General features: G+C 44.6%; 2 protein-coding genes across 2 annotated transcripts; one reads left to right on the forward strand and one right to left on the reverse strand.

Moving 5' to 3' along the window:
- On the forward strand, positions 1 to 6385 carry LOC104025417 (1-acyl-sn-glycerol-3-phosphate acyltransferase alpha). Its single transcript, XM_009478516.2, has 6 exons — positions 1 to 226; positions 1736 to 1869; positions 2329 to 2504; positions 2778 to 2873; positions 3390 to 3462; positions 6240 to 6385. The coding sequence occupies exons 1-6, from the start codon at positions 42 to 44 to the stop codon at positions 6383 to 6385; spliced, it is 810 nt and encodes a 269-aa protein (XP_009476791.2). The 5' UTR covers positions 1 to 41.
- A 2069-nt stretch (positions 6386 to 8454) lies between these two features.
- Positions 8455 to 22060, reverse strand: LOC104024842 (myeloperoxidase). The gene is made up of 13 exons (XM_075719774.1): positions 21967 to 22060; positions 21285 to 21402; positions 19235 to 19410; positions 18478 to 18601; positions 16460 to 16589; positions 15652 to 15852; positions 15241 to 15556; positions 13909 to 14069; positions 13296 to 13548; positions 11690 to 11860; positions 10588 to 10825; positions 9869 to 10086; positions 8455 to 8495 (listed from the first exon to the last, which is right to left on the reverse strand). The coding sequence occupies exons 1-13, from the start codon at positions 22058 to 22060 to the stop codon at positions 8455 to 8457; spliced, it is 2241 nt and encodes a 746-aa protein (XP_075575889.1).
- Positions 22061 to 23100: the final 1040 nt, after the last annotated feature.

A 23100-nucleotide genomic window follows, 5' to 3' on the forward strand; every position in this document is an offset into this window, starting at 1 on the left:
GCTCTGTGCAACACTCCTCTGGTTAACTCTGGGCTGGAAGGATGGAGCTTTTGCTCCTTCGCTACCCATTTACTTTTCTGTTCATCATGTTTCTAGTCCTTTACCAGGTGAATCCTGCATTCAGATACTTCTGCAAGATGACCTTCTATAAGCTGTGGCTCTTCACCCTAAGCATTCTGGTTATTATGATCAGTATTCCTCATGGACGTAACGTGGAAAACATGAAGTAAGTTGTCTGTGGCTTCTTTCTGCTCTGGGCATGGATAGAGTCAACTCACACTCTTTTGGAGGGTCCTGGGAGTTGCGCTGCAGAGGGGAGGAATTAGTTGTTGTATATTGGTGTGGAGAGTTGCCAGGCCCTGCAATTCAGAGAAGGGATGTGGGTTTCAGTATTGTATTTGAGTTGATAGAAAGAATAATGAATGATGGAAGGAAAGGATGTAAAAGGTGACATAAATTTGACAAACTAGGTAATGGCAACAAACTGGATGTAATACACAGGTAAAGTAACTTGCTTTTTTTGGTAAACCTCTCCTATCTGGTCTTTGGAGCTGTATTTCCCTCCTCCGTGTGGCTGATCATTCAACTTCTGAGCTGTATTGAGAAAGCTTCTGCAGGTATTCTTCTCTTTCTCAACTTTACTCTGACCCAATGCCCACCTGAACAGGCACGAGCAGATATTAATAAGGTGCATTGCTGGCAACTGCATTGTCCCTGGTGTCCTCATCACTGCAATTACAGCCCAGTGCCCCCAGGTCTGGCAGTCTCTGACCCCATCCCCTTGCTGCCCATCCCCACTCTCCATCTGTTACTGCCTCTGCAATGAGCTGCTGGACTTACCTGGAGGCTGCACAGCTGGGTATATGCATGTGATCAGCAGTGGTGGGCATTAGTAACTTGGGGTTTGGGTTGAGTGGGGGCTAGAAGCTGAGTCTGCTATATGGCAGCATAGTGCTTGTAGCCTCCTGAAGTGCTGCAGAGGGAGGATTTACTACTTCATTGTTGTATGCTACAGTGGGAGTTCATATCTCTTAATTGAGCATCAGCAATTCACTTTAAGAAATTTTCTTCAGTTCTTGACTTTTGTGCCTGACTTTTATTCTTTTCTTTATTTTTCCAGTATCTGTTAAAATATGGCTACCAGAATTGCAGTCTAATGTCACCCAGAGGCAAAATAATCACTCTTTCCACAGCGTGGGCAATAGCAGAGTTAGGTATGTGGCATAATTCATAGAATCATAGAATGCTTTAGGTTGGAAGGGACCTTGAGAGATCATCGAGCCCAACCGCCCCTGCAGTAAGCAGGGATTGAACCTGTGAGCTTGGTGTTAGTAGCACCGTGCTCTAACCAACTGAGCTAACCCGGCATGTTTGTGGCAGGCTGTGTTCACAATTCAGCAAGGTGGGCAGGGAAGTAGAGTACAAACAGCTGCACTATGAATTTAGGTATTATCTAATATTTGGCCTATTCACAGAATTGCTGTAGCTGAAGTTGCTTGGCTGTTGGTCTAACCTGTCTTAAAGAAAACCTACCAGGTGTATTTGTCTTCTCTAATGAAGTGATGAGCTGAAGAGATGTACTAGTTGCTCTTCTGCAAGTCAAATCTGGGAATGCCAGAGAAACAAGATACTCTGCAGGAGCAGTCTGTGAGATGGGCTGCTTTGGAAGAATGGTGTTTGGTTCCTTTACCCAGTCTCAGTGTCTCTTTGGCTTATGTTTGCTCCCCTTTTCCAGGTTTTTGTGCATGTCAATCCTGCCACTCAAATACATCTTTGGGCTCAAGATAGTAGTGAAGGACAAGGAGAACCTCAGGACCAAGAAACCTTTTGTCCTCATGTTGAATCACCAGACCTCCCTTGACATTATAGGTATGTGATGATCCTGCCTACTGCTCCTGGCTCCAGTTGTCTGTAGAGGAGGTTAGTATGAAATCCCAAGTACCACAGGCAGAGGGGCAGGAGTGCATAGCTGCTACATAGTCCATTACCAGCTAGCCCCAAGCCAGGGCTGTTCTTCAGGGTATTAGAGCCCAATAGGTATTTTCAAGCTAAATCAGCTTCATCTTTTCCAAGAGAATGGGGATAAGAGTGTCATTTGACCACAACTGTGTCATAGCTGCTCTCATTCAGTGTCAGCAATAGTCCTCCTCTAAGTGGGTGGTTGATCTGGAGACCCTCAGAATCCTTTTCCCAACATGTTTCTGATCCTATGAAGCTGGATAAGCACTGCAGCCATGGCATCTCCCAGAGCAGAGTGCTGTAGCCCAGAATCTGGAGGAAACCTCAGTGCAGATGACAACTTGTTCTGTCCTTGTTGTCCCCTTCCAGTGGTGATGGAGATATTACCAAGTCGCTGTGTGCCCATTGCAAAGAAGGAAATCCTATACAGGGGCACTTTCGGCCTAGCATGCTGGCTTTCAGGACTCATTTTCATTGACCGCAAGAAGAAAGAAGAATCTATCACTACCTTGACAGAGGTGGCACACTCCCTGAACAAGGAAAAAGTGAGTGGGGAGGACTCTTTCGTGAAGAGCCACTGGAAAACATGAACCTTGATGTGGCTGGAAAGGGATCTTTGTCTCTGGCCTGGGCACTGGGCAGAACAGAGTAACAGCATCTCTGGTGGTTTCAGTGTGCTGTGTGTCCATAAAGTGCTTGAAGTGGATGTCCCTGCATGGTCAGGATCAGACAGATCAGTCCCAGGGGAGTACATCTGCGCAGTGGTTTAGAATAGTAACTGGAGGTCCCTCTATCTCAATGTCTTCTCTCTCCTGCAGGTCTGTGTCTTGATCTTCCCTGAAGGAACTCGCAATCATGGTGGCTCCATGTTGCCCTTCAAATGTGGAGCCTTCCATCTGGCTGTGAAAGCCCAGGTGAGAGCCACCTTCCCCCTGCCTCTTGGGGTGCTGTTTGCCTACCATCATCCAGCAGCAACGAGGGCTATGTAGCTTCTGGTGCCTGGCTTCCCTTGGATCAAGCATGCATCCAAGAACCCAGCAGGAGCTTGCAGATGGCACAGGAGGGGGTTGTTTCTGGGACAGGTGAAAAACCTTCATGACTCAGCTTGGGAAAAAAGGTGGGGGACCTTGACAAGAGCCCTGGACCTGCCTGAGGGGAGTTTCTGCTGAGCAGGCCTCTGTACACACTAATTTGGCAATCCATACATTGTTGGCCTAAATAGAGAGATGAAAGTGCAAAAACCAACAGCAAGGACATTGGGTGATACAGTTAAATGATCTAAATATCCCTCTGAGTGCCTACTATGAAACTGGATGGGATAATTATCAGCAAGGTGCAGGATTCACCTTGCTGTGAATCAGAACACCAGTTCCGTTTTGGTGGAGGAATGGGGTAATTTGTAAATTCATTGTAGACTGCCTCCCCTCCAGGTCCCCATTATTCCTATAGTGATCTCTTCCTACCACGACTTCTACAGCCAGAAGGACAAGAGATTTACACCAGGTGAGGATGACTTGGTGCAGAGAGTGGGCTGCGTGTTGGTGCGAGCTCAGTCCTTGGAGGGAGCCATGTGCAATATGGAGATAGCAGCCAGACAGCGGCAGTTTCTGTCTTCTTGGGAGGGGAGGGAATGTGGGATTTCAGGCATCACTTTTACCTCTTGGATTTCAATCATAGAATCATAGAATACCAGGTTGGAAGGGACCTCAGGGATCATCTGGTCCAACCTCTCTTGGCAAAAGCACAGTCTAGACCATTCTCGCAGCTTGTCCAATACCCATATGAGGGAACCTGGAGAAGCAGCAGAGTCCTAGGGCAAGTCCTGCCCTTGGCCCCACCATGCTGTCATTGGATCTGCAGGTGCATGTAGAGTTGGGGACCAAAACCAAAAGTCATGCTGAGAGTGTGTCTTCTCCCAGTTACACTGTTCTTTCTGTGTGTCATCCATTATGGTAACAAAAATTTCTGCTGGTCATTGATAAAATTTTATGGGGAAAAAAGACATGTCATGGGCTTCCGAAGAAAAATGCAGAAAAAATCTTTCAAATTCCAACAGAGAAAAATAAACCACCCTGTTCTTCCGCTTTCTTCCCTGAGGCCCACCCCAAAATGGGTTTCTGTCACTTCCCACCCTCCCCCAGGCCAGCACTGCTTTTTCCTAAGGGGAGGACTTGCATCTGAAATTGTCATTCCTCCCATTTTTGTACCTGGGTGTAGTCATTCCTTGCAGGCAAACACCTGGAAGAGAGAGTTGGTGCAAATATTAAACACTGCATTATCTGTTTCTACTCGTCTTTCACCTGCTGGGTCTATTCTGTCTCTGTTGGCCACACACCAAAGCCTTTTGGTACTGGAAACATTCCCCCACATGGGGGGTTGATAGGAACATGAGCAGGGATGTCAGCCCTGCTCTGCTAGCCCACTCCCTCCCAATCACATCCCTGCTCAGTTGGGCAACAAAGATAGAGCACTCCTCTGGGAAATCAGAGAATAATTAGGCAGTAGGAAGGCATCTCTGGAGCAGCTGAACCTTTTGATTTAAGCAAGACCAACTCCAAAGATAGATGAGTTTGTTCTGTGCCTTGTCCAGCCAAGTTTGGAGTAACTCCACAGAACAAGATTCCACAACATCCCTGAGCTTTTCAGGAAAGACTATTTGTAGTTGCATGTACATTTGCCTTTATAATAACCTCACCCTGGGAGTTCATGGTTAGCTGACCTCTAAACCCTTTCCCAAATTGCTGTTAAACAGGTAGGACCTTCACTGCTGGAGAAAGAACCAGTTAGCTTTTCCTGTACCTCCCCACTTCTCCTACCTGCAAGTTTTGCCAGGGCTCATTCTGATGATGTGCTAAACGTGGCCAAGATTTCTGCATGTTGAGAAGGCTGATCCTTAGGTCCAGACAGTTCGCCATGTCCACAGTGGCTCTGGGCATGCTGACAAGCTTCGGGAAAGCTCAACTCCATGTCCAGTGTGTGCACACTGTTATGCGTGGAGGAAGTCTGGTGTTTGCTGGAAGTCTGTTATACCCCAAGAGACCTACCGTCTCAGCAACAGCCCCGTCATCACTCAGCTTTTTCTGTAGGACGAAGTGAAGCAGAGTAGACTCCTGAGATACGAGGCCTGCCTTTGGATGTAAGGTGTGAGGGCAGGGAGAATGCCCTCTTCTTTTGTGAAGCTCTTCTCTATGCTTCTGTTTTGCCTCCCTTGCATGGGTCTGCTAGCAACACTTCTGGATCCCATTTCCTAGCACATGTGTAGAGACATGCAAGAAAGTTAAAAAATAACACAGACACTCCCCAGATCCTCAGGTGGGTGTCTGTGCAGGCAGTGTCTTGTCTCTGCTGGCCAGAACAAAGGCCACTGGGTGCAAGAGCAGAAGAGCATGATGACAGCTCCCCAGTATAGTCATCCTGTTTGTACCAGTCCATTGCTCAGGTGCTTCCCAAGAGGAGTATGACACACCTTGGACAAACAGGGAGTCTTGGGTGCAATTTCTCTTATCCAAAGTTTGTTTCTGGAAGGAGGGACTCCACTGAATTTTTAGCAAGGCCTGTTGTGACAGGACAAGGAACAATGGATTTAAACTAAATAACAGATTTAAACTAAATAATTTTAACTAACTTAAACTAAAGAAGAATAGATTTAGACTGGGTAGAAGGAAGACATTTTTTACAGTGAGGGTGGTCAAGCACAGGAACAGGTTGCCCAGAGAGGTAGTGGAGGTCCCATCCCTAGAAACATTCAAGGTCAGGTTGGCTGGGGCTCTGAGCAACCTGATCTAGTTAAAGATGTCCCTGCTCACTGCAGGGGGGTTGGGCTAGATGACCTCTAAAGGTCCCTCCCAACCCAAAGCATTCTATGATTCTATGAATTTGGTATACATAAATCAGAGTATGGCCAGTTTGTGTGTGTTGTATTACAGACATCTCATTCTCTTTGCTGTGATCCAGACAGACCATAAGGTCTTTCCATTGTGAAAACTTATTAGATATAAATCATTGCAGTGAATCTATTTGGGGAGAGGTTCACCTCTTTCTGTATTTGTGATTGTTGCGGTCTCTGTGGATGGGAAAAGTCTGGTTTAGGCTTTTGCTGTGTGCATGTGGGACATGGCTGGGTTGCTCTACAGCTGTTGGTGTGTGAAAGAGGGCATTTCCCTTCATATCTGTCTTGTTCCTTCATTTGTACCAATCCTTCTGCTATATCTTCTCTTGCTGTTCTACACCACTCACATATTTCCTTCCCTCCCCCCGACCCTCCTGTCTCACTCTTCCAGGGAAAAGCATCGTCCAGATCCTGCCAGCAGCGGATACTGTAGGCCTGGGCCCAGATAATGTTCCCAAGCTCACCGAGCAGGTCCGTGAGTCCATGCTCGCCACCTATCAGGGCATAGCAGGAATGACAAACAGGGCTTCCCATTAGCAAACCTCTCTTCCAGCTCCAGCTCTGTGTGTAGCAGCTGAGGGGGAGGGCATGGCAACCACAAGAAGATCTGGAAGCAGAGACAACCATGGATTGCAACCCTGACATACCAGAGACAAGCAAAACATCCACAGAGGAAGAAAACCTTGTAAGTGTAGGTGGTGAAAGGGTTGCCATATTCCTTCCAGAAAACTGTGCCACCTGTGTGGACAGACACACAGTAGATAGCTGGACATTTCTTTGTAATCGTAACCCTGAGAACTTCTCTCCGGCTGGACCCCAGGCAGAGCCAGACCCTCCCTGTGGACATCTTATAATCAACTTTTCCTATTCCAAACCAACAAGGTGGATGCATTCATTCCGAACCTGTGGCCCTCCTGCCTAGGGAAGTGGCTATCCTGGGGTTTGAGGGCTGCCATTTTCCCCTGGAAGTACACTCAGGAGAAGGCACTGTCTCCTGCCTCTTTCCCTGGGGTGGACTTGGGAGATACCTCTGCCATAAGAGGGGAAAGCCAAGGCAGCTTTGGGAGAGGGGAATTAAAGACCTTACATGTGTCTGCAGAGGTTGGTGGTCTCTTTGTTTTTCTTAGCCTTCCTTTTAAGCAGAGCAAGATTTTGCTTTCAGTGGTTGGGTAGCTCTTGAAAGTGTGAGGGGAACTTGCCTAGGGACTCAGAAACCAGAGGCAAACAGCAGAAACATGTTGCTTAACACCCTTGCCATGCTCTGATAATTTCATTGTTTTTAACACAACCTATATATTTTTCAGTCCAAATATACTCTGGGAGCTGCAGCTCCTGATTTCTGAATATTGCCTGGTTTTGCCCTGTCTTCTGCGCATCAGAGAATGGCATCTTGCCTTCCTCTGCCCAGGGTCACCACAGCTTTCCCTGCTCCCCGCACGCTGGGGACTCGTGGATCAGCACTGTCCCCATGTTCTATCGCTCACCCAGGACCCTGGCAGCCCTGCGGGTCTCCTGTGGGCCCCCTGGGCCATGGGTGGGCAGCATGGGGCACTGGGCTGAGATGGGCATGACTTGCCAGCACATCCCCACCCTGCCATGGCAAAGCATGCATGCAGATGCCATAGCCATGGGATTTTACCAAGCATCTCCTTCATTAGTCCTCATCAGAGGCACCTGTTCTATTCAAAAACTTCACCCATTGCTCTACCTTAGACTGCTGCCTTCTTGCTCCCAGTCCCCTCCTTCCCTCCTGGTTGTGCCAAGGCGAGATGGATACTTAATATGATTATTACATGTATTTATTTTGTATTTATTGAATTAATACCATCTTGGGAATGATCATCCCAGCCAGATTATTAATTTTTAGCCCTAATGTTTGTGGTTTACATACCAGCCAGCTTATTGTTTCCTTTTTTATGCTGATATGTTTAGCTATGAACCATAGCCAAAGAATGTTTTAGACACATTTGATTTACCAGAATTGATGCCAATGTATTTTATTACTGCCCAGCACACCCAAACACACACATGTTCACTAAAGGATTTAAATAAAAGATGTCTCTAGGCTTCAAGATGCAGTTGCTATTCTCCAGTGTCTTCAGAGACTGAAATCTCACTGCTAATTAGAAACAGCCTAAAACAGTTTATGCTTTTGTGCAAAACAAGAAGGAGATAAGGAAAGTTTTCATAAAGATTACAGGAACTTGCTAATTTCTGAGCAGGTACAAAGGATAAGGAATTTGATTTTGAAATGCAAGCATGCCAACCTCCAGATTTGACACCCATTCAGGACAGGAAGTAAAAAACTTGTCTTGATTGTGCCTTTAGAGAGTCATAAAGCATCCAGCACCTAACTAAGTCTTGCACACCTCTGAATATTTTTCTAGGGCAACAGACAATAAAATGTCATTACCTTTCCATCTCAAGACTTACATTACTGGAAGCTTTTACAAATAAATGATATTAAAATCACAGTATAGGAAATAAAACAGTAGGCATAGTCTTGGGCTCCTCTCTGACAAATCATGTGCTGAGGTTCAGTTGACAGCATTCAGCTGAGCATGATGTACAGTCAGCAGTTTCCTAAGAGCAGCTCAGTGCCATCTTTAGGAGTTTCCAACACTGGTCTGATGAGCAGGATTAGAAACTGTCAATGAAGCAGAAAAAGCTACTGAGAGGCAGAAAGTCTTTCTGGGTCACAATATTTCTCCCCACATTTTTATTTGACTCCACAGATTAAAATAGTCACTGGTGAATAGGTAACTGAGTAGCAGGTCACCTGTGTATACTTACACCTCTGAGACACTGTGGTGCTTCCAGCCTTGTCAAAAGGTACGTCCAGTGACCTATCATCAAACAGCCCTTTGGATGAGTGCTTTTGGGGCAATTTCTTGGCACTTGAAAAGGTTAAACTTCTAGCAGTTTCTTTTTAATACCCTGGGATTTCATTATCTCTGGGTTATGCAAACACAGTGCAGCTTCCTCCCAGCCTGGTGATAAAAGACCTACAGGAAGTGGCCCAGCAAATTTTAGTGACCATAATATTAACTTAATAAAAGAAATCAGGAAGCCTCTATTGTTTAGAGAGAAGGTGAGCAACAGCTGGACTCTGTTCCTAAAGAATGAGGTGAAGTCACCATAATTTGGCCTTTATATCAAGTGCAAATGTCTTTCTTAAATGGCAGTGTCTGTCTCAAATACTGAGACAACCAAACTCAGTACAGGAACTGCATGGAGATGCTTTGTGATCTCTGCTTTGCAGAAGGACAGAGTGGGTGATCCCCAGGTATTGTGACCATCTATAAATGCGTTACCAGAGGAAAAGATTCAATCCAGTCCATTCTGCTCAGGCCATACCTGTCTTCTGCAAGTCCCTGTTCTCCTTACATTATTTCCAACCGGGAGAGCCCACACCAAAAACATATCAGTAGGACACAGCTAGTTTCTCATCTCATATATGAGGACTCTGTTTTACTGTCTTTCAGGATGTGGCACATCATAATCTCTGACTATGTGTATTAAACTACTGATATGTCAGGCCATATAGTCTCAGAACAACTCCAGATATACTTTAAAACGCTTCAAAGCTTTAGGGAAGGCAAGGGAAGAGCAGGGACTTGGAGCAGCAAAGTAAGGATTTGGAGCAGGTTGGCTAATTCTGATTGATTTCTTCATGGACACTCTTCCTGTGAAGGAAGACTCCAGTTGTCCTTGAATAAGGTGCTTAGAGAAGGACACATTCACAGGGACCAGAACAGACTGGATTTTCAGGGATTTCCGATCTAGTTGAAGAGGAAGAGTCAGGCTACAAAGGGATGATGAAGGTGATGGATTGCAAGGAGATTAGGCTAACAGCATGTCTGCGTCCAGTGGTGTCCAAGTGGGGCTGAATGGATGGTCAAAGTCTTTTTGGGAGCAGAGTCACTGTGATTACCTTAATTCTTTTATTTCTTTAGGTACACAAGAGTCTGACCTTGTAAGACATTTGTTATTTTTGATAGACCTCAGACAACTGCTTACCTTTTGTGCCACCCTCAGGCTCATCTTTCCAGGGTGAGAGGTCGAGTGCATCAATCTCATGGCAGTCAACAAAGTTCTCAGGATAACTGGTGATCTTGAACACATCCCTGGGTATCTTTTTGATATGAGTATTGTCACAGATCACTGTCGACAGTGAGGTTTTTCTCAGTGCACGCAACTGCTGCGGACTGAAAACTCCCGGTTTCTCCCACCAGAATCTGCAATGATATTTTCAGAAGCAGTTTATAGTCTCCTTGAAGGCATTTGGTGCTGGTTACTTGGCAAGATGGGAATCTGGCCAAGGTGAGTCTCTGCTCAGGTCCACCTTGATTCATCAGGCAGCTGGCATACCCCTTTGGAAAGAGGTGTCTTCAGGTGTGGTCAGGTCTGGATTCTGCCACTCACCTGCCAATGCAGAGAGCCTGCCTCTTCCATGCATTTTCACTGGGCTGCTGGGACACAGTGACTAATCCTCCCCTTTTGTACCCTGAGAGCAAATATCACCTCAGGCAGACACTACTGTAGATCATCCATAGCCTGGTGCTGGTGCTCCTCAGCTGCATGACCCTTTTGCAACTGGGCTAAAATCAAGGTGTGAGCCTTGTGGGGAGCACTCACTGGCATGTTGGAGATGGGCTGGATTATTGTGTCGCATGAAATGTCAGCATTTTTTCCCATAATAAATGCCATGGGGAAGGTTTGCTCTCAGAGCTACCTACCTGTCCCCATCACGCAGGTTCCTGAACTGGGTGCCAATGATGCAGGCCAGGAGGGGTCCAACTCTTCCCCGGGGAACAAAGGGCTCTGCAATTGCCCCAATCCAGAGGTCAATATTATCTGGTGTCCCATACAACTCCATGAACTTCTTGGCCAGTTTGGAATTGCCTAGCACCTCAGAGAAGTCAGCTGAGCTTTGAGGCTGGGAGAGCCCACAGAAGCGCCTCCAGGCATTGTAACCTGCAAAAGCAGGAACGGCAGCTGATCAGGACCCATGCCTCCCCACCATCTGCCTAGGCTCAGGAGCTAAACAGACCCCTTGGCCCATGAGCAATGTCTGCTTCTTCTCATGGCATTAAAGGATCTGGAAGACATTATTGCCTAGACAGTCACAACAAATGCCATGTTTACAAAAGTCCTTTTTGTATGCACACACTAAACTAACAATTCGGGTTGTCTTTGCATCTAACTACAGGTTCATTACATCCTGTCAGTTAAAGCCACGTAGTGCTGAGGGTGAATGCACCAGTCTTTGCAGTTTTGGGAGGCAAAATTTCTAGGATCAAAGTCCTAGAAAAGAGCAACATTTGGTTGTGCTTAACCCAAGAGCACCCATTCTTCTCCAGCACCTGGGGGCAATCATACCTGTGGGTGCAAGCCACTTCTGCTCAGAGCTCTGGGTTGTCTGAAGACACAAAATAAGCATCAATGGGCAAAGAACAAAGCACAGAGGGTTTGTCTAGCCTATGTGAAAGCTGAACTTCGTTGCTTGCATCTGTACCTTCTGTACCCCACATGCTGTCTCTTTGCAATACACCATTGTTTCTACTCCCTTTATTACATTATCCCAAATATTCCCTTTGCTTTCCAAGCCTTTTGTCCTTGTCTTAAATCCCTCAGAAAAAGATCTTTATAACACAGAGACCTTTTCTTCCCTGAGCTTGACTATCTATTCATCCTTTGCCCTCAAATCAAGGTACTGTTTCTTTCCGTTGGTATAGAAAAAGCTTACTACATTCGTGGAACTATAAACACTATAATACTATAAACAGCAGAAGAAAAAAGACTGTTGTTCACAGGACGTATGGACTTGTGTTTCCTTACCTGGGAGGCCATGGTCTCTTCCCCGTTGCATGTTCAGAGCTGCTAGATCCAGACCCATTATCTCTGTCTGTTCAAAAAGGTGGTTCCGGAGCTCCTCAACAAGCAGTTGATTCTGTTTCATCAGTTTTGCATGGTCAACCACCATGCCTCGTATCAGTGGGTCAATGCCACCTGCATTCATTGCAAATCAGGAGAAGACTTTTGGTACCAAGTTCCAGCTTTGATGGTCCATTTTGTGCAGCTGAAACAGTGCTGCATTCTTTTCTACTCTGGGCTGTGTGGGGTTCACCTAGCTCCATATTTCTGTTTCAACATATACTAGTGCATATGTACATACCTGCATATGCCAGTAGATGAGGCCTCTGGTAACTAGATTCCTCACCCCTCCCCATCTCCATCCCTCAACCTTCCCTTCTGCAGCCCTAAATCCACTTGTTGCCCACCTGGGACTCCAGATCACTTTCTGCAGAACCATTCCTTAGCCTGTCAGACCCCAGCATGTACTGATACATGGGGTTCTGTCCAAGTTTTAGGTTTTGCAATTGATTTTGTTTGTAATTAGCTATTAATTGACAAATATTTATTAAAACATTAAATACAATGATAGAATCAATTCATGTCTGTCTGTCTATGTCTTTTTCATAGCCATTAAGAAGACACTATTAGTAAAACACAGGAAAATTGGCTTCACATGTGTATATTGGTATATTTTCTGTAATTAGTTAGATAACTCATTTTGGAAGAGACATTTGCCTTCCTTGGAAAGATTCATGCCTGCAGATATCAGCTATATAAAAGCAGGTTCCCATAACTCCCTTTAGAGTCATGAAGAGAGATGGCCACCACTAGGAAGTAATTATGCTGTCTTAGCTCAGTTAGACTGGATGCATCACCCTCTGGCAATGCCTACTAATTACAGGGGGATATAATAGCTTAGATTGACCTAAATTTTGGTTGACTGACATTTGGCTCTGTGACTCTCAGGCCTCCAGGAACAGCATGAGTAGTTGCACTATTTGAGTGAATGTGCAATGCTCACACTGTTGGGTCTCGCTGAGCTGAGAGATGTACGGCAACCTGAGAAGGATGTTTGATCTGTTACATACTCTGGTTATTTACTGACATGTTCAGAATATGAATACAATTACTGTGCAATGAACTGAGAAAGACAACACTGGCAAACTGTGCAAAAGAAGCTACAGAACCGTATGTTCTGATGCAAAATTCTGCTCCAATGGGGCTACTTCTGCGGGAGCTGGTGCTTGATAACATTCAATGGTTGGACTAGAACAGCATGTAATTTTTGGCAGGGCTTCTTTGCCTGGGTACAATGCAGAACCAGTGTTAGGTTGTGTTTGGTGACAATTCTGCAGGACTGTCCTTGTTCCCTGCATTTAGCAGACGACTGATTTGTCCACAACACCTTGGGTGGACATATCGTGAGCAACTTCCAAGCTGAATGGCACTGCAATTTGTGTGAGGCCAGTTAAATAAATGGAGCTAAAGCAGTTTTTGGAGTCCAGGCTCATGTGTCGTACCAGCTGACCTCCACCTGAGTGTCTGCTTCAGGACCAGACCAGGACTGCTGGCTGCCCCATATTCTTACCTTCCATTATAATTCTCCATGTAGCGCAAAAGGTCAAGTGAAGAGGGACATGGGAGAATGAACCCAAAGGCTGAAAACTGTCATCCAAACGGGATACAAAAGGCTGTACTGACGTATGACCAAATCGGAAAGCCAGGGAAAAAACATTTGAGACTGTAGGATCCACGTTCTCATTGTAGCCACTGTACAAAGGGATCCACTTGCTCGTCTCCTCTGCAAGCAGAAGTGGGAGGTAATCTCTATACGTTATGATCTGAAAAAAGCACAAAAGCAGAGCAAGTTGTCAGCAGCTGTAGCAGAAATGTGCTGAAAGTGCAGAGCATGAACATGGACTCTCCGACCAGTAGCAGAGTTCATTAAGATCTTCAGAAAAAAGAGCTTGTAGCAATGGCATGAGTTTGGCATAATATATTAAAATCATTTAATATAATAAATAATTGATAAATTGGTAAAATAATGTATAAAAGAGCTCTGGATACCTGTGCTGTCTCAGATGGACCATCCTTATTCACAATTTTCAACTCCACTAGATCTGCAAAGCAGATCCTCCTTTTCCTGGGGGAAAAAACATTCCTAAGCATGCAGATGATAAACAGCAAGCAGTGATCAGTACCTGGTTTATGGCAACTACAATCTTTCGACTCTCTTGGTAAAGCTTTTCTCCATCCCAGTGAGGATTTAACTTGCTCAGCTCTGAAACCAGGCGGTTGTGTTCTCGTAGAAAGACAGTGTGCAGTGCAGAAAGTCCCAGGTTTTCAGTTACCCGTTTGTCACCTAAAAATTAAAATATTTTAGGAATTTTGTAAATTGCTTTTTATTTCAGCAGCAGATTTTTATGTTAGGACAGATGAGTAACAACTGATAGTCAGTGTTACTGGCAGTAATGCTCATGGTTAAGCTTCCTAGCAGTCATCATTCATGTCAGATATTTATTTCCAGCACAGATGAAACATTCTCTGTCCAAACCATTTAGCCAAAACCATTGGAGAACAGGCTTTTGGCAATTTAAACTATATTGCACATGGTTGTGAAGCAGCTGTAGGTGTCTCATTTTGTGAAAAATCTCATGTCTGCCTTCCTTTCATACCTCAAGGATACAGTCTTCTTTTATATCCATGCTGTGAATGTTTGGTTTTGAAAATTTGTCTCAGTTCACCCAAATTGTAAACACCTCTGAGAGGTCTGTGAATGTGCCTTCAGCAGAGATGCTGAGAGAAAACTGGAGGGGATGAAGTGAAGACCCTCTGACAGCTGATGGAAGAAGCACTATCTCCTCAGTCAGCAAGGAATTCTTCTCGTGTGCAGGGAATGAGAAAATAATGTGCAATGGGAACACTCTATATTCTTATGACTGACTTGGCAAGCTTCACTCTTTATAATTTTTTTCGTTAATGTTGTGCCTATGATGGATCAATTCCCATTTTAAAAAGTTCTGTGTTTTGAGTCATCAGTTTGTTTAAATTTCAGACAAACTTCTAGACTTGTCTTCTGATGTAGGCTGGGATATTTGAAATATTAAAAATTTAGAATGTGGTACCAGAGAGAGTTAACTAAATTGATGAAGAGTGTTTAATTGTTTATACTGATTGAGTTGAAAACTGAACAGTGAATTCTAGGTAGGAGGGGAAAAAAAGTCACTGATAAGTTTTCAGCACTGGTGGTTATTCAATTGAAAATTTTCCTGCCTTTGAAAATACTTTTTAAAGGGGGGATGATTTGCTGTAACTCTTTTTGGGAAATTAAAACAAAATAATATTTGTGTTGAATTAAACAATTATTGTTCAATTATTATTCTTTTTTAATTTGGGGGAGGGTCCCCTGTCTTTCACCTTACACAATCATGTCTTGCAGCGCCTCATACAAATATAAAGAAACATCAGACACATGACCATAATGATCCTTTTTGACTTTATGGGCCACTGAAAACTACTCCACAGATGCTTACCGGCTTTAAAACAGGGTATGTTCATGCTCTCGTTGGTGAGAACACAAACACTTTTAGTTTTGTTCTCAAAGGGCAATAATTCCAGCCCTGCATCAGTAAAATTCTGGTTCACAGCCATCAAGCCCAGCTGGCTTGTCTGATTTCTAATACTCTTTGCCACAGAGTCTTCACTGCCGTACACTGTGCTGGCATCAATGAATGAGCTGACAGCATTGATCTGCTCACGAGTAAATGTCCTGGGATTGCACATGGACGCCGACTGGATGAACGGCATGCAAGAGTTTGACCTCAGCATCCGTGGGTCATCAGGGGGAAACTAAAGCAAACAAACATAAGTGATACCTCAGAAAGTCATGTGGTTTTATTTTTACTGTCTTAAGATAGCGTGGGATGGAATAGAAGTCAGGATACCTTAACTGGGAAGCAAGGGGACTTGAAGGCACAATCAGTCTCACAGTGAAGCTCCAGGCTCGCCCCTGCACCGCTGGAAGGGGCTAAGTCTATGTCATGGCTGACCCACTGGCCCCAGTGCATGAAGACAAGAGAGAGCTCTTGATCTTGAGTGATATTCTCATTGGCTGTGTGAGCAATTTCATTTGACACTTTTCTAACCTGCAGAAAATCAAAATTAAAATATGTGTGACTACCACAGTGAATTTACCTCTCGGTAAACACCCACTGTGAGATCATGTGTAAGATGATCTTAGATAAGCTCATGAGAGTTAATTATGGCATTAAACAGACCCATGCTGTGCCCCAGTTCTATCAAAACAGATGTAGTAAGTAGCACCCTCTTGACACCACAGTTGTTCATCCAAGCCCAGCTTCATGGAAAGCCTTTTATGGCTGAAACTGATGTGCATGCACACATCCAGAAAGTCAAGAAGACGGCTGAGAAACACCCAAGCCTTATGGTTTCTATAAACATGTGGTGTATCTGAGCACACGGTGGCGCTGTCTGCATCAGACCTTGGGATGCATGTTTCTGAAGATGCTATGTTGTCCATGCTTTGCTTAGTGAAATATTCACAACATTTTTGTTCATGTTTGTCTGCAACAAAAAATGTCACTTGTACAAAACAAGCCTCAAATTAGCACCTGAGATCAAAGGAAATGATCAAGCAATTTACACTCTAGATGTTGCCACTGTTTCATTTCTGATAGATGCAGTGAGGGCAGTGTCCACTACTGTTATCTGGACAAGAATAAGTGTTCTCACCAGTGGGAGAGGAAATCCATTGTACAGCTTTCCTTCACTTGCTCCTCTGGGAACAGACACTCCATCTTCATATGCTGCTGGAAGCCAGCGAGCAAACGCACGGTTCGAGGACCCCAGATGAGAATGCTTTCTGGAGCATCACAAGAAGAAAAGTAAACACCGGTATTATTTCAGAAATGAACAGGCTTATAGAGACTAATGTTTTGCAGCCCTTTAATCCCTGTGTGTTTATTCTGGTAACAGAGGTGATAGCCAGAAAACACTGAGATGTAAATAATAACAAGATAATTACTGTAGAGAAAAAGGAACTTTTTTGACATTTAGAAAAGATTCCTCATGCTGTTATATTAATTTTATTTGGCATTTAAATCTCTGTAGCACCTGTCTCCACTGCTGCTCCACACAGAATTAGTCTCAGAGTAGGACCATCACCAATGATCAGGGTGGCCATACCTTTGTCCAGCTGAGGGCTGGAAGCTTCCAAAGATGAAGATCCTCTACCTCTCCAGGGACCTGTGCCAAGGCTGCCCCTTCAGGAAGTTTTTCCCCATGTCCAACACAGAACCTCTCACACTGCAATATGCAGCTGTGGACACTTGTTATATTGCCTCACACTGCTCAGAAGAATTTGAAACAGTAAACTCAGCAACACTTGTTCAGAAGAAAAATAATGCTGATTGAGCCAATGATCTGTGGCCCTAAGGACACAGAGACACAGGTTCTTTTCGAGAAAGCAGTTACTGAATATCAGCTGGTGAACAGCAACTTTCTGTGTTTAAGCTCATAAATCCACAAAACCTGGGTAATACCTGCCTATACTGAAAAAGGAGTGGTATACCCAGAATTTACAGCTGTGTGCTGTGAAATAAGAGCATGCCCTAGAACAATTGCCACATCACAGCTGAAGCAATTCCATCAAATATTAAAAACTCAATACCACCACAGCTCTTGTTTTGATTGCTATTACTGTCCTTGCAGGCAGATTTTTGCAAAATATTCAAGCATTATCTCATGGTATGAGACTCAAGCTGAGCAAGATCCTTAGAAAAATGTTAGCATATAACACAGACCCCTTGTTTCTGAGTGCCTCGTTATCTCACTGGCAGCCCACTAGATTAGCAAATCCAAGGACAACCCTACCCTGAGCCTAAAGGTCAGCTTGGACACTGCTGTCCTTGAGGAGCTGAAGGCTCTGGGATATGTGGGTAAAGGTACAGACAGTAAACACTAGCACTGTAAGTGTGAGCTCCCTGCATGTGTGTTGCAGAGTTGTTCTATGTCTTCACATCTCGCACATCTATTTCATGCCAGATGCACATCAGATGCAAGTCTCACTCAGACTTGGGAGCTGGAGTTAACACAGCAGGCTATGGCAGAACAGGACAGTGAGCTTTGATGTCCAAGTATTAGGCTAGAAATTTTGCCATCTTCTGGTCAAAAAAAAAAAAAAAAAGCTAACAAGGAAATAAATAAATGTATAATCCCAGGTTTGAACCAGGAGGGAAGCTATGTGCAAAAAGCTGAAGAATACACAATACACAAAGCTAGAAAAGTCAAAGTCTTATTTACTTCCCATCCTTATGCATCACAACAGTAGCCACACAGATATGCTGATAGCTGAATATTTTCATATGAACCAGCCTTGGGAAATAGTATTATCCATGCTAGAGAAGAGTGGAAGGGTGGTTTCCTGGAGCCTCAAGTTGAGTGAGAGGCTGGCTGTCATAGCCCCAAAATCTGCTTTCCTCAGCTCTTCACCTCCCCCCACCCTGAGAAGTCCCTTCCTTCACCCAAAGCAGCACATGGAGGGCAATGGGCTCAAATCTGAAATTTTCAAGAAATGACATATTTTTCCTACCAGGCATAGGTAGAAATGAAACATTTGTTATAGGTACTACTAAAATGAGCATTTTACTCTTCTTGCCCTGTTGAAAGGTACTTACACAAATGACCTTAAGCCATCTATCCTGGGTCAAAGTACAGACCTGAGACTCTTCTTGTCCACACGCAAATCCTACCTGTTGTTGCACTCCCCAGTAATGGTCCGGTAAATGTCATGCTTTGGGCATTTAATGGAGCGAATCTGATAGTCACAGCCAGTTTCTTTGGAAATCACCTCCTTCTGTTTTCTGTCTAGCAGGTCTGCAAGAGAAACCATGCAAAATAACATCTGCTGTTACTCATTTTTACTTTAGTGTCTCAGTATTTTAGGTCAACTTTTGAATCAGCTGAGTCAGAGCTGTGGATATATAACATCTGGATTTGATTTTTGTTAATTTGGTGCCCAAACCCTTTTGTGGATCAGCTCTCACCTTTGGGCTCGGGAAACTGGGTTGGCATGGACAACTTTCCAGGGGAATATGGGGAGCATCATCACCAGCAATGTTTTACACTAGACTGGGAACAAAATTATGAGCATGGAGAGTGTGGTACAACCTGGACAGATGAGTGTGAGGACCAGAAATGGAAGATGGGCTTCTGTTCTCAGCAGTCAGAGTCTCCTGCCATTCAGCACATTTTGTCCCAGGTTTATCACACTTATTGTTTGTTGCTTTTATCATCAAAGATATGAGACAGGCACTGCCAAAGATGATGATTAAAACACTAGGTGGTCTGGTCTGCTTCTGAGCGTGCTTAAAGTCTATTCACCTGTTGCGGGGAAGGGTTTTATCACCAGTTATTTGGATCATGGCAGAGCTGCTCTCTGACACTCCCACTGTAGTTGATTTTCCGCTCTTAGCTGTTTGTAAGACATTTTGGTCTAAACCACATTACCTGTAACATTGAATCTCCATTTCCCAGAGAGATGCAGCTTTATTTTGAGGAGTTTCAAAGTAGTTTCAAAGTAATCGGCAGCACGGACTGCAGATCTGGTTCTTCCCACTGGGTCCTTTAAGTGCTTCAGGAAATCCATTGGATTGGCAACTTTTTCCTCTAGTTTTGTCTTTAAGCTGAACATAAAAGAGTCCCATGAAGTGCCTTCTCTGAAGTCAGTCTTCCTCTGTCATGCTAGGTTGGGTGCAGTTAGATGTGACAGCACAGCTGGGTCCCAGGCAGGCTCTACTCACCTAGGACAAGCTGGCTGCTCATCAGCTTTGCACATCATCTCAGACAGATTTTGGCAAACACATTGTGATCCTCTATTTAAAGTTTCATAGAATCATAGAATCGTTTAGGTTGGAAAAGACCTTTAAGATCATCCAGTCCAACCATTAACCTAACATTACCAAGTCCACCACTAAACCAATTAAGCTTAGAGTAGCAATTTCATGTTTCCTGGCTTGGTGGCTGGATTATTTATAATGAAAGTAAAAACTAGGAATCATTAAGATTGGAAAGGACCTCTAAGATCATCAGTCCAATCATCAACCCAACACCACCATGCCTACTAAACCATGTCCCAAAGTGCCACATCTACCTGTTTTTTGAACACCTCCAGGGATGGTGACTCCACCACCGCTCTGGGCAGCCTGTTCCAATGCCTGACCACCCTTTCCGTAAAGAAATTTTTCCTAATATCCAATCTAAATCACCCCTGGTGCAGCTTGAGCCCATTTCCTCTTGTCCTATTGCTAGCTACTTGGGAGAAGAGACCAACACCCACCTTGCTACAACCTCCTTTCAGGTAGTTGTAGAGAGCGATAAGGTCTCCCCTCAGCCTCCTCTTCTCCAGACTAAACAACCCCAGTTCTCTCAGCTGCTCCTCATAAGACCTGTGCTCCAGACCCTTCACCAGCTTCATTGCCCTTCTCTAGACATGCTCCAGCACCTAAATGTCTTTCTTGTATTGAGGGGCCCAAAACTGGACACAGTAACCCAGGTGCGGCCTCACCAGCGCCGAGTACAGGGGGACAACCACTTCCCTGCTCCTGCTGGCCACACTATTCCTGACACAAGCCAGGATGCTGTTGGCCTTCTTGGCCACCTGGGCACACTGCTGGCTCATGTTCAGCCGGCTGTCAGCCAGCACCCCCAGGTCCTTTTCCGCCAGGCAGCTTTCCAGCCACTCTTCCACCAGCCTGTAGCATTACATGGGGTTGTTGTGACCTAAGTGCAGGACCTGGCACTTGGCCTTGTTAAACCTCATACAGCTGGCCGTGGCTCATCGGTCCAGCCTGTCCAGGTCCCTCTGCAGGCCCATCTTACCCTTGAGCAGATCAACACTCCCACCCAGTTTGCATTATGTCCTTGTCACAATAAATTTTGTCATATCATGTGAAAAGCTAGATCAGTGGAAAACTGAGTTATTCAGTGAGTGGATAAAATTTTACATTTAGTATGTCACGTCATATGTTCTATGACCAAAGAGACAACCTTGGTCCTGTTGGTTTTCTTCCTGGTCCCATGGCTCTTTCTTGCACAATGAAAAACCTTCCATAGGGTAAGTGGAGAGACACTACTCCCCAAAGCATCCTGCTGCCAGGAACCAGCCTTTTGGAACAATACACAGAAAGACATCTAGGTTTTGACTTCCACTGAAACTTATTTGTGACAGGGTCCTCATCTGCACAACTGCCTCATGACTGTGGTCCTTCTGGAGAGGGGCAGAAATTGAACAGCTAGGAGAGGACTCGACATGCAGTGGGTGGTGCACCCACCTCAGTGTGGGTGAGGAGACAATAGCTGCTGGTGATGAAGGGTGGCCCTGGGGATGGGACACTAGAATACAGCCAAACTGAGCAAAAGATTCTCTCCAACTATGACAGCAAGAGCCCTTGAACAAAGGCATCTCCATAACAAATATATGTTGGAAAACAGAAGAAACACATGTATATTTTCTCTTACTTCCTTATAATGTTGGGGCCGTCATGCCAAAAGGACTCACCTTTTTCGGGCATGTAAATATGCTGTGTCTACCAGCTGCCTAGCTTCACTAATGCTGCTCAGAAGAGACGAGTCTGATAGCACCTCTGAGTCCTCTACTAAAAAAAGAAAAAAAAAAGCTGAAATGGGGGATACTTTGTAATGTACACCAGGAGCTACACATCCCACCCCATCACTGGGTGCTGAGGTGCACTGATTCATTTTACATGCAGTTTCCACTGTGTGTTTAGTGCTACCTGGATACCTTTATCTGGTCTCCTCTTGCTCATCTGCTTCACACCATTGCTGAGGTCCTGAAAGTCACAGGACAAGAAGTGGCTGTAAAGCACTAGTTTATTATCCATTTCACAGAATTGGCTCTGATGGCTTTGGGAGGCTTTTAGGGAGTTATTTTTCACCCTTCTTTTTGAAGCTATTCTTCCCTGTAAGAAGGGGCATGCACAGAAGCAGCCAAATATATGAACTGTGGCCCAGGTTCCCTGTCATAAAATGATCATGTGCTTGGAAGACCTGTTGATTAAATAGACAATTCAAGTTGCTTAGGCATTGACTTCACTGTTAGTGGGTCAATCTACAGATATTTCCATTTTATATTGGAGCTATACCCAATTAGGAACTCAGACTGAGTTTTGACTCATGCCCTTTCAAGCACAGTAGTAGCACAATGAGAAACAGAAACTTACTATTTGATGAGTCTAAGGCTCCAACTAAGCAGAGAGTGATGATGGATCCTAAGAGAGTAATTCTTCCTTTTATGCCTAGAGAGAAATGCAACATAAATCTTCTGAATGGGCAGGACTTCACTAAAACATCAGAAGAGATTGCCAGGTTTGGTTTGAATATTTCTGTCAGGATCTAGGAATAAAATACAGCACCCCTCTGATCAGGTCCATAGGTGGGACTCTGGTTGGTGAGGGCTGTAGCTGTAGGTGTTGGCAGAACACAGGGACATCCCTGTGGTGTGGGATGTTCAGTAGATTAGGCTGAGTAACTGCGAAGGAGGAGGGAGCCAAGTACAGTCCAGGCTTCAGGGATGGAGACTATTGGGAAGGTGCATTGGAAGAGGACAGTGTCCTGGTGTCCTGCCTGTGGGAGCATCCTTCTCAGGTGGCTGATGTAGAGGTTAGACCCCACATGTCCATCTCTGCCCCCTCTCAGTCTGAGCAAAACAAACTGCTATGTCTAGCACTCGTCGTCCAGCCTTCGACCCCCTTTATTAGTCTTCTTTATGCCCCCTGAAATTTATTTCTATTCCTTTTTCACATTAATGCTAGGAATGTGTATCATTTGGTCTCATCAGTGTTATATACAATGGCAGAGTGCCTTCCCCAAAAGGAGATCTTTAACCAAAAGGTTGCAATTAGACATATTTTAAGTAATTTAGTCAATATTTTAATTGTTTAGAACAGGGAAGACAGACAAAATTTGGAAGAACTAATGAACTTCTCACAGTGGGGTAGGTTATTTTACATTTATAATCTGTGGAAATTCCTCAGCCATTTTCACAGATATTCAAGATGGCTTATTCCTTGCAATCTTGCAGGGTATTGCTACATGAGGCAGGAAAGCTGCCTTTTCTTGCTTCTCAAAATAAGTGTATTTCATATACGGGGGGAGAAGAAAGTATGAAGGACCACCAGCTTCTAATGCTCTACTCTGTCTCCTCATCTCCTTGGGCTCACCCATGGAATACACCAATACCCCTGCCAGAAATGTCAAAACAGTCAAATACAGATATAAAATTAAAAAGCACTGATCTTACCTGCCATCTCTGAAGAGCTGGTAGGACTGGGAAACAAGCCAGTCCTTTATAGCAC

This window comes from Pelecanus crispus, chromosome 12 (genome assembly GCF_030463565.1).
Source record: "Pelecanus crispus isolate bPelCri1 chromosome 12, bPelCri1.pri, whole genome shotgun sequence".
Taxonomy (NCBI): domain Eukaryota; kingdom Metazoa; phylum Chordata; class Aves; order Pelecaniformes; family Pelecanidae; genus Pelecanus; species Pelecanus crispus.